The 15527-nt window shown below is 41.5% G+C and overlaps 1 protein-coding gene across 3 annotated transcripts in view; it reads right to left on the bottom strand.

Moving 5' to 3' along the window:
* The window catches only part of PUM3 (pumilio RNA binding family member 3), a 46413-nt gene that overhangs the window by 18176 nt on the left and 12710 nt on the right, over nucleotides 1-15527 (bottom strand). For all 3 annotated transcript variants that reach the window (XM_019799525.2, XM_019799524.2, XM_034646854.1), the window contains 6 exons: nucleotides 14507-14681; nucleotides 13205-13308; nucleotides 12138-12216; nucleotides 9949-10047; nucleotides 9000-9053; nucleotides 5548-5628 (listed from right to left, as the gene is read on the bottom strand). In XM_019799525.2, coding sequence (XP_019655084.2) covers nucleotides 5548-5628; nucleotides 9000-9053; nucleotides 9949-10047; nucleotides 12138-12216; nucleotides 13205-13308; nucleotides 14507-14681 — 592 coding nt within the window. The remainder of the gene's footprint in view (nucleotides 1-5547; nucleotides 5629-8999; nucleotides 9054-9948; nucleotides 10048-12137; nucleotides 12217-13204; nucleotides 13309-14506; nucleotides 14682-15527) is intronic.

Raw genomic sequence — 15527 nt, 5'->3', positions numbered from 1 at the left:
TGTGAAGAGGAAAAGGGGAGGCATGAAGCCAGCAGTGTATTCCTCAACGTACTTAACCTTCTCTGCGGAGGCTACACTTAAGGGCTAGTACAATGCACACGGCTTGGGCAGAAAGGGCTTCACCTCAACACAAGAAGCTAGGGCTTCCAAAATACACACAAAACCCAAGCACAAATACTACTTAGGACTAGTCCCCAATTTTACTGAGCTTTTCCTTCCTTAAGTTTGTCATTAAGAAATTTAGAATCTAAACTTATGTTCTAAATGTAAGGTTTTTAAGAGAGTGCAATGTTTATAAACTAACAATCATATGAAACTAAAAAAAATCTTTAAAGATGTGGTATCATTAGGGGCGCCTGGGTGGCTCAGTTGGTGAAGCTGACTCTTATTTTTGGCTTGGGTCATGATCTCAGGGGCATCGGATGCAGCCAGGTGTCGGGCTCCCCGTGGGGCTCTGCGCTGGGTGCGGAGCCTGCTCGGGATTCTCTCTCCCTCTGCCCCTCCCCACCTTAAAATTCTTAATTCTCCCCATCTCACTCTCACCCAGCTTTCCTACCATCAAAAACATTCATCTTAAAAACAATAAAATAGTATGAGCATGGCTGTATTTTGGAGTACTAATTCATTTCTCTTTAACCTGGATTACAGAGAAAGAGGAGAGAGACTTCTAGATGATCCCCCTAAAACACTAATGAGTATAATAACATGTAGACACAGGTAAGGGGTAGCTATGGTACAGGTGACTGCGTGCTGGCTTTGATCTTTGGGTTCAAGCTGTATAGCCTTTGGCAAATCAGTTAACCTCCCTGCCTACCGACTCTCTCACCTGTAGAAGGAAATGAAAGACCTGCCTCACTTGTGGGCCGTGGGTCGTTACCAGGAGCAAATGAGAAACTTCACACTGCAAACTGAAAAATGCCATAAACTAATTATGTTCATATTAAAGACACACCTCTCAATTTACAGGCTCTTCAACTAGGGAGATTAAGGAAAGCTGCTGGGGTCATGATTTTCGCATCTTTGCGAGCGAGAGAACCCTAACAACAAAGGTTCGATTTTAACGGTTTTCGACTCAGCTATCCCTCTTGCAAGAATTAACAGAGAAAATCCCAAGCCCCATTTGTTGTGACTTCTCTGTGTGCTTCACTCCAGAGCAGGCGTGTGGACCGAAGCAGAGCTCAGGAAGAATAAAACCCCTCCCTCCAAAGACACGTGTGTCCAGTTCTGACCTCCCTGTGTTAGACCCTTATGAGATCCACAGGCACGCTTGTTTTGCCAACCCTCTTTTAAAAACGAAAAGTAAAGGTGACGGTAAAGGGTGTCCGCTGGAAGCAAGGTCGAGCACACGTCTTGCCCTTGCGGTGGAAGGACGGCTTGCAGAGAGGAGCGCACAACACCGAGAACAGAGCGCGTGCTGCGCAGCCTCTCCGCGGGGCCGTGCGTGGGGCCAGAAAGAGATGCACACCGGCCTCAACCTGCGAGAGCCAATATCTACAGGGACAGGCACGAGAAATGTAATAAAAAGTGAAAACTGCCAATGAGAGGTAAAGAATGGAGAAGGGCAAAAGGAAGATCACTAGGCAAGGACCGCAGCCCCTTTAGTGTTTCTTTTAAAACTACGGTGATTCTGTCAAAGTACACCTCTTTGACTTTAATCAAACAACTGGCAGATGGAGTTTAATGAGTGTCATTTCAGTTTGGCAAGATGAAAAAGTTCTGGAGGTTGGCTCCACAACAGTGTGCTTACACTCGATACTACCAAACTTAAAAATGCTGGGAGTTTCTCTCTCAATCCCTTTCACCAAGTTGTCCATCACCCTCCCCCTCCTCTCTGGCAACCACCAGGCTGCTCTCTGTATTGATGAGCGTTTCTCTCATGTTTGTTTATCTTGTGTTACAAAATGAGTAAGTCACAGGGCTGTAAAGTACGGCATAGGGAACCGAGTCAGCAATACTGTAATAACCTTATATGGTGACCCATGGTGGCTGCATTTATTGTGGTGAGCACAGAGTAATGATGTAATTGTCCAATCACTATGCTGTACAACTGTAACTAATAAAATAGCATATGCCAATTTTACTGCAATAAAAAAAAAGTGTGCAGAAAAAGAGGGAAAGGTTAAGATGGTAAATTTTATATCGTGTGTACTTTACCACAATTCAAACAAAAACAAAACCAGGAGACTCTATCACCGTGGAGCTCAAACTCCTTGAAGCTGGCGGCTCCCACCCTGGACAGGGAGCTCCAGCCTCTCCTTCCCACACAGCCCACCCCCCACACCAGGCGGCCTCCTCATGCACCTGCCTGGAGCCCGGGGCCATCGTGATCAACTGCTGAATGAATGGATGGCAAAGACAAAGTAGAGGAGCTTCGGGGACCGGGAGACCAGGGCCGGCGGGGAGATCAGAGAACACGATCTGGAGACTCAACTGGCACTTGTCCGTAAAAGAGAGAAGGCGGCAACGTGTTGATTAGGCTATGATTTCAACCTGACATTTCAGGAAACCCAGTTGCTCCGAGCAGAATGCTTAGCAACACGAAGCCATCTTGGCTATTTTAAAAAGCACCGCATAACGCAACAGGTTCTGTAGCGGCTGGGTGGGAAATACGGCACGTGCCTCTATATAAACATATGGGCAGCGGACCTGGCAACTATCGATTGCGCTAAGTAAATGCCTTAGGAAAACAAGGAGATATACGAGAATGCTCACAAAATGTGAACAGCAAAAAATAATGAAAATTTCAATGTTTTAAAAACTAAACCATCTAAGTCTCTATCAACAGAAAAAGGGTAAAATAATTTACGGTACACTCATAGTAGAAAACTATCTGGCACTGCAAGTCAGTGATTTAGAACAGGGTGGGCCAACCATGGCCCATGGGTCAAATCCAACCTGCAGCTTGTTTCCACACGTCCTATGAGATAAGATTGGTTTTCATATTTTAAAGGGTCACTAAAAGCAAACAAACAAAACATAAAAACCAAAAATAGGCAACAGAGATCATATAATGGCTCAAAAAGCCTAAAGTAATTACAATCTGGCCTTTAAAAAAAAGAAAAAAGAAAAAAAAGACTTGCCGAGCCCAAAGAATCTCACAAACATAAGGCCCAAAGCAAAAAGCAAGCTGCAGAAGAAAACATACAAGACATCGCTTACACAGAATTTGTAAACCTGCAGAACAGTACCATACTCATCTACACATAGCAAAAGGATAAAGAAATGTATGCAAACAATAAATAACAAAATTCATCACAGTGGGTATGGGGGGGATGGGCAATTGGGGACAGGTACACACAAAGCTTGAACTTGAAGTGTTTGCCAAGTTTTAGTTGTCAGATGGTGGGAAGCTGGGTGTTTGCTGTATTATTCTTAGTACCTCTCTGTACATTTAAAAGATAATATATTTTAAAGTACACAGCAATACTTAATCACTTTCAAACAGCAACTGGTCAGTGTACTGTTTTCCTTTTTAGAGGAACACTGCTGTCAAAGCAGATGCATCATACCAACAATCCCAGGGGTAAATGGATCAAATTTTATAAGCATGTTTATTCTGGAAAGTCAAGTGGGTGGGAAGAGATGACGGCTCAGCTGACCAGGCTGTGATTTCGACCTGACATTTCAGAAAGCCTGGTTACCCTGAACAGAATGCTTATTAGCAACGCTATGCTTCCGTGGGCATTTTTAAAAAGCACTGAATACGACAACAGGTTTTGTGGTGGTGGAAAATACGCAAGAGCATTTGGCATTCCCGGATTTTATCACGAGCTATGTAGTTTGATGATACACAGAACCTGCTGAGCGTTTTGTCCGTTAGAAGCAAGAGTCCCGCACATCAGGCCCCTCTCAGGGAGAGCTGCCCGAAGCATGAGAAAGTCATTAGGAATGTGGCTCAAGTAGTTGTGGGAATCAAACCGATAAGCACGAGGAATTAAAACTGTTTCAGCGGCAACTTTACGTGGGATGAACGTGTGGAAAAAATGAATCCAGCAGACAATAGTGGCAAATCCTGAAGGAAGTCTGGTCTCTCTTGAAATCCATTTGGAACACTTATGCAAATTTCAGTTGTCGTGAAAATATTAAACAAAAGCAAACTCTCAATAGCGCAGCCTGTTTCCATTTTCATGAAACAACTTTATTCATTTTGCCAATTTATGGCCTCACATCTCTGTCACCAGAATGAAAAACAATCATTATTGATTGGAGTCAAAAGGGTAATAAAGTCACAAGGAACATGCCAAAATACTCTGTCTGTGACTTGGAAGTCTTGCCAACTTGTTTCTTCCCACAATCCCATCCCAAAGAAAGTCATCGCAATCTTAAAACAGTCAAGGGGAAAGTCGGAACATGACAGCGAGGGCATGAGAAATTCACACACACTGGGACCCACGGCTGGCACCTAACCCTGCCCCAGCCGGCTTGTTTTCCCACCACACCAGCTCCGCTCTTCCAGAAAGGCTGCAAAGAGAGGCCAGAGCACCCCCAAGTGCCAACAGGTAAAGTCTCTTTCTGACCACCTACATGGCTTCTCCTAGCTCATGGGGTGGGAAAGTAGTTTTGTCAACTAAGATTTCCCAAAGGGCCTCATCTGTGGGCATCCAACCAAGGTCTGCGTCGTGCCTGGATGAATGATTTAAGTCTGTGCAGGTCGCATGGTTTTAAGACTGTTTCTAACTTTGGTCACTGCTACCAATATTGCAAATGCTTATCCACACCACCGCAACCTCCATCACAAAGCCTGTGCCCCTTGCACACTAGAAAGAGAGGAAGGGAAGAAAGGATCACATATGCAGAAGTCAGAAATGGAGGCAAGCACTGAAGAATGCAGTTTTCACTCTGAAGTGCTTTTACCAAAAGTTAAACGGTTTTTCTGAGGGCCCACTTAGGGTTAAAGGACCTGCATTTAATTATTACCCCTCTGCCGTCACTGTGCCACGCTCAAAGGAATTGCTGAAATGAAAAAAGGAAGCTGGTCTGTTAACTTTAGTAAGAATATTTAATAGGACTCGGAAAAAGCTTTCGCGAAAGCTCTACGGAGTATCACAACTGAGTGAGTTTTACCAGTGTTTCTTTTCCAGCTCCATGCAGCACTGACGCGATGATGAACTAGGGAATTGTGCGGAGGTAGTTTCGCCAAAGGGAGAAGGAGAGAAAGGACACCCTCTGCCTGTGAGCCCCTGAGTAACTGCAGGATTACTACGGCATGAATTTCTGATCACACCTGAACACTGCACTGCTCATTTTTCATTTAGCACATCATGTGGTCAAAAAGCCATGTGATCCTAATGTAACCAGTCTTTTGCAAATTTAAAATAATATTAATCATTAATATCAAGTTACAAGATTGTGGTTTATATAGGGAAAAAGCAAATGCCCCCAAATAGAACTGAGACAACCGAAAAAAACAAAAAAAACCCCAAAACCCCAAAATACCAGTGGAAAGCACACTTCAACATCTTTACATACACAGGTGTAAAATCAAACAGACATGGCTGTAAGCGATGTATCAATTTAACAATAGGCAAGATCATCAGAATTACTTACTGATATGATTATCTGCTTCACAAGCTTAGTATCATCGATACAATCGAACGCCGCCAGTAAGACCAAATGGGAGTACTGGCCCTGTAAGAAATGGAAGCCAGGGGAGGTGAGAAAAATGGACCGCTTCTCCCTTTTACTCCCCACAGGGAGGCGCTTTATAAAGGTTACCAACCTGACAACTGTCTAACATAATACAAACAAGACAGATGAAAGCCATTCAAAGGAATTTCCCCTCTTATCAGGACCTAGTTAATTATATTCTAGGTTGATTTAAAAAAGAACAAAGAAAAACAAAAGCGCATTCTTCAATATCAAATAGCCGAGGCTCATTTTTTTTAACTAACCAGGATATAACACCTCTCAAAAACAGGTATCCTGTTAATAAATAACTTCTTGAAAATTACACTAAAAAAATTCAAGTGTAAGTGAAAAAAAACCCCTAAGAATGTAAAACTTTTAATGTTGAAAAATAAAGTATATAAACTCAGATATAATCACATATATGATACAAAATATACATAACACGTGTACAAAGAAAATGATGGAAGGAAAACACTGTAATGTAATAGTCTCCTCTGGGTTAAAGGATTATAAACGATTTTTCAATTTTTTGGTATATTGTCTAATTTCTTTAAAATAATCCTATATAATCAGAATAGAAATACTAAAATAATAAACTAAAAGAATATACTTAGATACTGACTATAAGATAAAAGTAACTGCTTTTAAAAAGTATGGCAGCACGGGATCAAAAAATATATGTTATGACTTTCACAACGGTCATCTCTTGAAGCAAAAGAATTACTTCTGTGATGCTGACATTGTTCTAAAGTTTAAGAACTACTTTACAACAGAAGAGAAGAAAATGTGTTTTCAGAGCTTGTGGCACTGTATCCTGGATAACGACCGCAATCTTTTACTTTGAGAGGGTATCTGACTTCTGGTAACACTCATTCAGAGGCAGGTCTAAAGAACATGGCAGGTAATAATGTTTCAATTAGAAACAAACTGGAGAAAAATAACAAAGGTCTAACATTCTTACCATATAACCAAAGCTCTACTAAAAAGGGGCAAAGAACATGAAGAGTCAGTTCACAGAAAAAAAGGGACAAGTAGCTTTAAGCATATGAAATAATACTCATTAATTAAGGACAATAATTAATGCAATGAAATAGTACTTTCCACCTATCATCTAGGCAAAAGTGAAAACCCCTGCTAATATACTAATTTGGCAAAGGTCTGGGGAAAAAGCAGGCACACTTCTTGTCCTTGGTGAGAATGTACTGTAGTTCAACTTCTTTGAAGAGCAACTGATACTTATAAACATTTAAAATGCATGTGTTTTCTGATCTAACAATTCCATTTCTAGGGATCTATCTTACAGACGTGCTTCCACAAATGCACAAAGGAGTACTTGAGTACTATTTGAAATAAGAAAAAACTAGAAACTATCCAAGTGCCCAACAGTAGGGACTGGTTTAAGTGAATTATGTAAGTCAGACAATGAAACATTATCTAGTCATTAAAAAGAATGAGGTAGGGGCGCCTGGGTGGCACAGCGGTTAAGCGTCTGCCTTTGGCTCAGGGCGTGATCCTGGCGTTGTGGGATCGAGCCCCATCAGGCTCTTCCGCTATGAGCCTGCTTCTTCCTCTCCCACTCCCCCTGCCTGTGTTCCCTCTCTCGCTGGCTGTCTCTATCTCTGTCGAATAAATAAATAAAATCTTAAAAAAAAAAAAAAAAGAATGAGGTAGATAAAATGTAAGTATACTGAAATAAAACGACCCCTGAGGTGGACTGCGAGAAGGAACTGATATAGAGAACACGTGCAGAGTACACAACCACTGGTCTCTGATTTTTTTAAGTGCCACATGCAGGAACATGCCCAAACAAAAAATATCTCTGGGTGAACACAAGAGAAACTGGAACAGAATTTAAGTGAGAAAAAGACAATTCTACAATTTCAGCTGGAGCTTTTAATACACTTTTCGGCAACTGATAGAACTAGCCAATGATAAATCAGTAAAGAAAACACTGATGGGATGAACAGCACTATCGACCACCCTGATTTAATTGACATTTGCAGAGTATCACTCCCACCAATTCCACAAAATAAGTTCTTCTCAAGATACTGCAATAGACCATATGTCGGGCCACAAAATTAGTCTTTAAAAATTTAAAAGGATCGAGATAATAAGAGTATGTCAAGAATCCCCAATACTTGGAAATGTAAACATTTCTAAATAACCATAAACTAAATCCATGGGTTGTTCTTAGTTTATCTCCCCTTTTTGGAGGCAAGGCCTTGAGTGGTAAAAGGCACTGCGTTGTTAATTTCTTGTTACCGTCATAATGCCTTGCTGGAATCAGGTTCTCAGAAACAAAAAAATAAAAACAAAAACTGTTTATACAACTAAACTGTAAAATTAAAACAATCTAATTTTATTATTTAATGATGTCTTTTACTATTAACACTTGGCAGAATTTTCTATTAACATTCTATTTTTATTCATTTCTAATTTAAAATATTCAAATTACAATGTTATACAGAAAATTTACTTAATGGTGAATAATGAATAATAAAATCTTGTCATACGCTGGAAACAACTCCCTAGAGAATCTCTTCTTTCATTTTGTTACAGAAAAGTGAGCCACCTTCCACATGGCCTTCCATGCTCTCCCCCGTCTCCCGCCCTACAGAACACAACAGGTATGTATCTGGTCACCCAGCACTGACTCCTGCGTGTTTGAAGCAGCACTGACTAAATCAAGTATTCACCAGATGCTAGCAGTTCTCACTGGATTTTTCACAGGAAACAGTTGTTATCACCAGTTTTAGTTCCCCAGTAAATGAGAAGCTTAAACATACAAAGTGACTCAAAAATGAAAACACATTTACTACTTCATGTACAATACCAGAAGTACTATGGAAAACTCTTTCGTATTTAAATACACAGAAATACTATTTTTTTGAGGCAATTAATCCCTCAGAAACATCTTTTCGTATCCCCTATCATTTCATCTGGAGAGCTGTTACAGCATCTCCAAAGGATCCCAAAGAACTATACAACTTAACAACTAGAATTTTCTCTGCTGACTTTACAAATTTAGTCTAGGCAGTAATTTTCATGTTTAATAATATCATTGGACAAATTCACTAAAGAAGTAAATATCAGGACTTCAAAAAATATCTACTAAAAATGGAAAACTCACAGTAGGATATTAAATGAAAAAAGAAATCTCAGTTATTGTAAATTTAATATCATTAAAATATAGGCATATGCATAGAAAAAGACAGTAATAAAACAATGAACAATTTTCTTCTTGGCAATTTTCTGCAGTTCTCAAACTTTCTGTAATAGACATGATTTCATTTTATTATTAAAAATAACTAAAAAAAAAAAAAGCCAAAACCAAACAAAATCATAACAAACTGTGGTTTTATTAAACTTACATTAGCCACCTTTTCAATGTAAGTCTTCATTGTTTTCACAATCACTTTCCTGTCCTTAAAAAAGGAGAATTAACTCATGTTATAACTTTTAGTGACAGCTTAACAATTATATAGTCACAATTTTATATAATACTAAAACTCCCACCAGTCTGGCATACTCTTCACTAGGGAAAACAATTATGAGCCAGAACAAAAAAGTAGCAATACACTTTAAGTCCTTTCAGAACTATTACAACCTTAGACCTCTTTGTGACAAGGCACTGGGACAAAGATCCAGAACTAGAAGACTACTAGCTGGAAGGCAAACCTAGTGAAACTACCTTCTTTTAAAACAGTGAGAATGGAGAGAACTCCTTCAGTGTCTGAACTGGCTTGAAATGCCTGAGAGCGCGGCATAGACGGTATGCGATACTTAACTTGCTGAACAGAAATTAAATTTGTATTCATTTAAAAAGTGGGCAAAGTACAACTCATTTAAAGACAAAATTCTACTGACCAAGGAAATGAGGATCATCTCTGTGAAACTTCTGTATTTAACATGGATCTTCACCTTTTCCCTCAAAGTACTGAACACCCACGTGAGCAAATGTGTGGCTAGCTGCTCGTTATCACCTCCTGCCTCTCCCGCCCCCCATGAAGATCATTAAATGAGGAACCAAAGAACCCCAGGCACCAAAACTTCTACAAATGTAAGCCTGACACAAACATCATGTTTACTTGCTCAATGGGTCCCTTCCCAAATAAAGACAACTCAAGCTTTTTGTACTTCAGTGAAAACTCTCAACAAAGAAACCCTAGGCCCTAAGAAAAGCCAATTCCTGGGAGGTCCCGAGGCGCAACTCGGCAAAGATACTGCTGTTTATACACATCAGGGCAAAGACCACAGGACAGGGCAAGTCTAAGGGTAAGGGAAGGCACTCCAGCTCCAAGGGCCCAAGGGCCCGCTTACCTTGGGTGTGCCGTGCCACAGGCAGTTCATGGCCACTCTAGCGCCATCATGTGTGTGCGCCAGGTATATCACGGCTTCGCGGATGGCTTCGATCATTTCCTGGGGAACAAATGCCACCAGGCTTCATTTTTTTCTTTTTTCCTGCCTTTTTAAAATCTGTCTACTGAGGGGCAGTTATGCACGGAGGATGAAAGACAGTACAGGCAGTAAACAATTTTTCATTTTGTAGACAAGCATGCAGAAACAACTTTTTTCTCAACATTTTTTCCCCATCAAGAGCAGCAAGTAGTGGCAGCAATTTCTATTAAAATACCTGAGTTTCACCAATATCTATTCAAAAAAGTACATGTATGTATAATATATTCTAAAAGATTTTTCAAGAAAAGAAATCTAGGAAGTGGCTGTGGTAAGAAGGGAGTTTTTAACAGTAAAGCCAGAAAAAATAAATAAAATGTTTTTCCCTAAGAGAATCGTGTATATAATGAGTAGAGAACCAAACACTAAATTTGGCTGAAAAAGTTTCTCTTTTTCACTGGATTACTTCTAGAAATCATTTTAATAATTCACCATAAAAACAATTAAATAACATTTCCCTAAGAAAAATCAGCCTATTAGACTGGGCCCTCATTTATCAATGACCCCTTTAGTAAAAGCCCAGTCAGTAATTTCTTACAAGGTAGTTCAGCTCTTTATAAACTTTCTTCTTCACTGTCAATGTACGTAATTTCTTAATTCTATCTGGAAAGTCTAGTCTGTAGATGCAAATGAGTTCTGACAGCTAAAAGCTGCAGGGCCCTACTTTAGTCTGTTCCTGACTTAAAATTTTATAGTAAATCAATAAAATAAATACAAAGTCTCCGACCACAAAAGAGAGAGGTGGGTACGTATTTTCATCAGTAAGGAACAAGCGATTTCATCCTTAACTATTGTGTAATCCTTTCCCAGGATGGGTCTCAAAAACACAGCTCTCATCTTCTATATCTAAACTCATGAATCTATTCAAAGCTACCCAGTTGAAGAGTGAATGCTCCCAGGGCCAGGAAAGATTTGCCTCATTACTGTATATTCACACTAAGTTCCCAATGATTTTTGTGTTATTAATACATTCAACACTAAAAAAAATATTTTCCACCACTGAATATATCCAAGTGCTCATATTTTCACTTCTCAAAATATAGTCCTGCCTTAATAAACCAGACCTGTCAGAAACCGTGCTCTGCAGAAGAGAGCGAAATCCCTGACAGAGAAGCAGCAGCCGCTGTGTTCGCTGGACCACAAGCTTAGGTGAGCAGCTCCTCTTGGAAAAGTCTTTTCTCTACGTCAATTTTGAGAGGGTCAAAATTCTTATGAATGTTCAATCTGGCATATGTGTTAAAAAGAAGTGAGGGTCATTATTTCAGTTATCCCTTACTGCTGAAATGAGGACAAATGGGCAATGAGTTCAATTTGATGAGGCAAGCGAAGTTAAGGGGACTGAATGATGAATTCTCATTTGTATTCCCATCACTGACTTGAAGGGCAGTGCAAATTACCTTCACTCTCTGCTCCTTATCCTTCTAGCATATAAGGTCCAGTTTTTCATGGTCCATTTAGTTTTACATAAGTGTCCTCCCCTAACCTTTTAACGCTGACATGATTTTTGTATCAGCACAGGTGAATTTCAAACCACCTGAATGCCAAACATCTATTTGTGAGTTAACTTTCAGTATGGTTAGCTTATTATAGTTTCTGGCTTATAATTAAAATATAAAAATCCAACAGGATTGATAAAACTATGGCTAATTCCACTGTCTTCTGGCAAATATCTAAATGGAACCAGTAGGCTTGTTCAAAGGATGTTTAGTGCCTTATCTTTTCTAAATAAGGAAAGAGGGGCACCTAGGGTGGGGGTGGGGCTCAGTCGGCCAAGCGTCTGACTCTTGATCTCGGCTCAGGTCATGATTTCGGGGTTGTGAGATGGAGCCCCACGCTGGGCTCCATGCTGTGCGTGGGGCCTAAGGTTCCCTCCCTCTGCCCCTCCCTCTCTCTGTCTCTCTCAAATAAATAAATTAATTAATTAAATAAATAAGGGAACAATTCTTTAAAATTTCTAAAAGACAGGTACATCAAAGCAGCATTTTACATTTTAACATTTTAACATAGAGGCTCCTCCTCTATGTTTGGTTTAAAAACCAAAAGCAAGAACTTACTGATCTTAACTTTGGGGGTGCATAGGTAAAAAAGTCCAAGAATACTTTGTGCACCAATGAGTGCTTAATCACAGCTTCCCTGAAAAGAGAGAAAAGGGAAAAGAGACCAGGTCAGACCTAGCACTACATACAGTAACAGAGACAGAGGCGGCCTAGTTGTCCTAAACTAATCAAAGCCAGCGAAATGGTTTTAGCAAATGTCATCTGTCATAAAGCAGAATACATCTTTCAGCAATATACCAAAAACAAAACAAACTTTCAGACTATAAAAATCTTTTAGTAGCCTCTACAATCAAAACCAGCATACAAATTTCTAGTATCTAGTCAGCCAAGATTTATCATCATTCCAGAAACATTCCACCATCTTCAGTAAGGACATCTATGCTTTTACCCAACAATGGACACGTGATTAGAAATCCATATGTGCACTGGTTTTTTTTATGGCTATTTTCTTTCTGTCAAGCACCCTTCACAATGCTTAGCTTCATAAAATAATTTTAGCACAATTAAAACATGAACAGAACGGAACAGCATCAGCAACTGCAATAACCCCGAACTGATCCAAGCCTCCCAGTGTGACACTTGCGGAATGCAGACGGACAGTGAACGCTGATGATCAAGCCAGCAAAGCTGTCAAGCTGACACGGAGTACGTGAGTGGCCGGCAGACACAGCTTGCCTCTATGGGCAAAGCACTGTTCCTAAGTGTTTTGGAAATATTAACCCATTTAATCTTCATAAACCTCCATGGAACGTGTACTACTATTATCCCAATCTCATAGATGTGGAAACTGAGGCACACAGACGTTATAATGCCCAACGTCATACAGTTTGTAATGGGGGGGGCCCACCAAGATTTATACCTGGGCAGTTTGGGTCCCAAAGGCTATGTCTTAACCACTCTGCTATGGTACAAATGCTAACAAGGCCACACGCCTGAGCATCTAAGCTTTAAGATCCAATTCAAATAACACAATCCATTTTGGAAACCATCTACCTTTTCTACGCAAGGGTTATATAACATTTTCTTCTTTCAAATGCTAAGAAAAGACAAAACAGCTTTCTTACTTTTGGGCCATTGGAGTTAGAATCTGCTTCATTTCATCCATGATAAGCTCTAGTTTTTCTGGCTGTACCTCTAACACTTTGTCCAGGGTTGGGTGATCTGCTGACTGCAACAAGAAAAATCAAACCCCTCTAAATTTAATCATGTTTCTTCAAATTCAGAGCAAAGAAAATCAATTATAATTATTTCAAATAAACATACTATAAATTTCAGATTTCCCATATTTATACAATGAAAGCCCCACTGTAGGTACGCTCATGGAGTAACCTGATTATCTGATTCTAACGCTGTACGCCCACCAACGTATTTAAAGAGCCAGCCCAAACAACCAACCAGCTCAACCCGTCAACAGGCGCTAGCACGTGCCTAATCAGAAGAGCAAGTAGTCAGCTCACAAATTCTTGCCACCATACGTTTTGTAATTAGGTGGTTATTCCTACTGTGACAGTTACAAAAGAAACAAAGCACTCTGTTCAACCCAGGAGCTGAACCTGACTAGGGGAAGCAAGCCAGGAAATAACCCAGATCCCAGGAGACAGATGTGTGCGTTTAAGTCCCAAGGTCTGAAATAGACCCTTTAACTGTCCTAGTCCCCCTTCCTGGCCTTTTTCTTTTTTTTTCTCCCCAAAGATTCCATTTATTTATTTGACAGAGAGAAAGACAGCCAGCAAGAGGGGGAACACAGCAGGGGGAGTAGAAGAGGGAGAAGCAGGCTCCCAGTGGAGGAGCCCAATGTGGGGCTCGATCCCAGAACGCCGGGATCACGCCCTGAGCCGAAGGCAGACGCCCAACAACTGAGCCACCCAGGCGCCCCTGGCCTTTTTCTGATTCAATCCCTGTACTACATCCAAGGCTGGTTCTCTCTACTCCTTCTCTTCCCTGGATACAACCAAGAAAAGGACAGTCCACATCACGAAGACACACAGAAGGCTGCAACGGGGAGCCCGAGGCACTTCAGAGCTGGTTAGGGAGCGGGGACAAAGCTCTGCTAATTATGAAGAGTCTCTACCTCAGTCTATCAGAAACGGACGTACTGAAGCATTACACAGAGCATCTGGGAGGGAGTACCCGTGCGGTTTAATTTAAAGGGGATTTAGAGACAGTGCTCTGGGAGAGAGAGAAATCTAAGTCCGATCATTTGCTCACCACACTGGAGACAAAATAATCTAAGAGAATAAAGGGTAGGAGACAGTCTTTTAATGGGCCAGCCAGAGCAAAACGACATTCTGGAAACAGGGCACTGGAAGGTCAGGAACCGCACAGAGAGAAAGTAGAAATGCTCGTAGAGCTTCCTGGGGTGTCACCTTGTAAAGCTGAAATGTGTTCCCGTACAGCTCCTCGGCCAGCATGTTCCTCTGCTCCAAGATGGCCTTGTCATTGTACGCATACTCCACGACGGCCGACGCTTCCGCGTGCCGCAGCATCTTCCTCACATGGCCCTTAAAACTTCTCATGATCTCTGCGATCTGCGCTTTACTCCTAAACCCAAGGTGACCGGGGGGGGGGGCAGGGAGCAAAGATCAGTGACAAGAGAAAGCCGCGTGGCAACAAAACAACACTTCCCCTGAAGCCGGCCCATCAAAACGTGGGGTCCATGGGGCGGTGGGCCCTGGAGACACACGCATGTGATTAGGACAGCCGAGCGCATTGTCTTTCCACCCCCAGCTTGCCAGCTTCGGCAGCAGCCAGCCTGCTACTGACGTCGGAGACCTGACTCCACTTAGCAGCTGGGAGATCCGGAGCAAGTTACCGGAATTCTCTGTGATTAAGCTTCTTTGGTCACAGAACAGAAAGAACGCGGCTGAGGTGAGGACCGAGTGACCTAAGATGCACAGGGAACCGTGACCGGTGCAAGCAGGCGCCCGGTGTCCCTTCCCCATGTTAGACTGTTGGGCAAGAGAGAGTAAAAGTCGAAGACGCAGGGAAGCATGCAGACAACGTACCTACGACTCTCGACTCAAACAGGGCGGAATCACAAGTATCGACGTTACATCCTAACATAACCACGCAGCTGACGACTACAGCCAGAAATACTAGGAAATTTTGTCAACCTAACTTTTCTATGTCGGAGAGCACATTTTGGCACCTTACACTCAAAAAAGGAAGTCAGGACAAGCAGCAATTCCAGCTAATGTAGGAAATCCTCCTACCTTGACGTTTCCTCACCTACTGACCCCGCTGATTCCCCTCACCTTCTCCCCGCCCAGTCCTCCACCTTCTGAATAGGGTATCTCTTCTTCCAGGGCGTCAAAATACACTCACTAGAGTGGTGACGGCGAGGCCATCACTTACACTACGTCAATCATTGCTTTTAAGACCACGCGC

Source organism: Ailuropoda melanoleuca, chromosome 17 (assembly GCF_002007445.2).
Source record: "Ailuropoda melanoleuca isolate Jingjing chromosome 17, ASM200744v2, whole genome shotgun sequence".
NCBI lineage: Eukaryota > Metazoa > Chordata > Mammalia > Carnivora > Ursidae > Ailuropoda > Ailuropoda melanoleuca.
The sequence above is the reverse complement of the archived record's forward strand: the minus strand, read 5'-3'. Positions and strand labels throughout refer to the sequence as shown.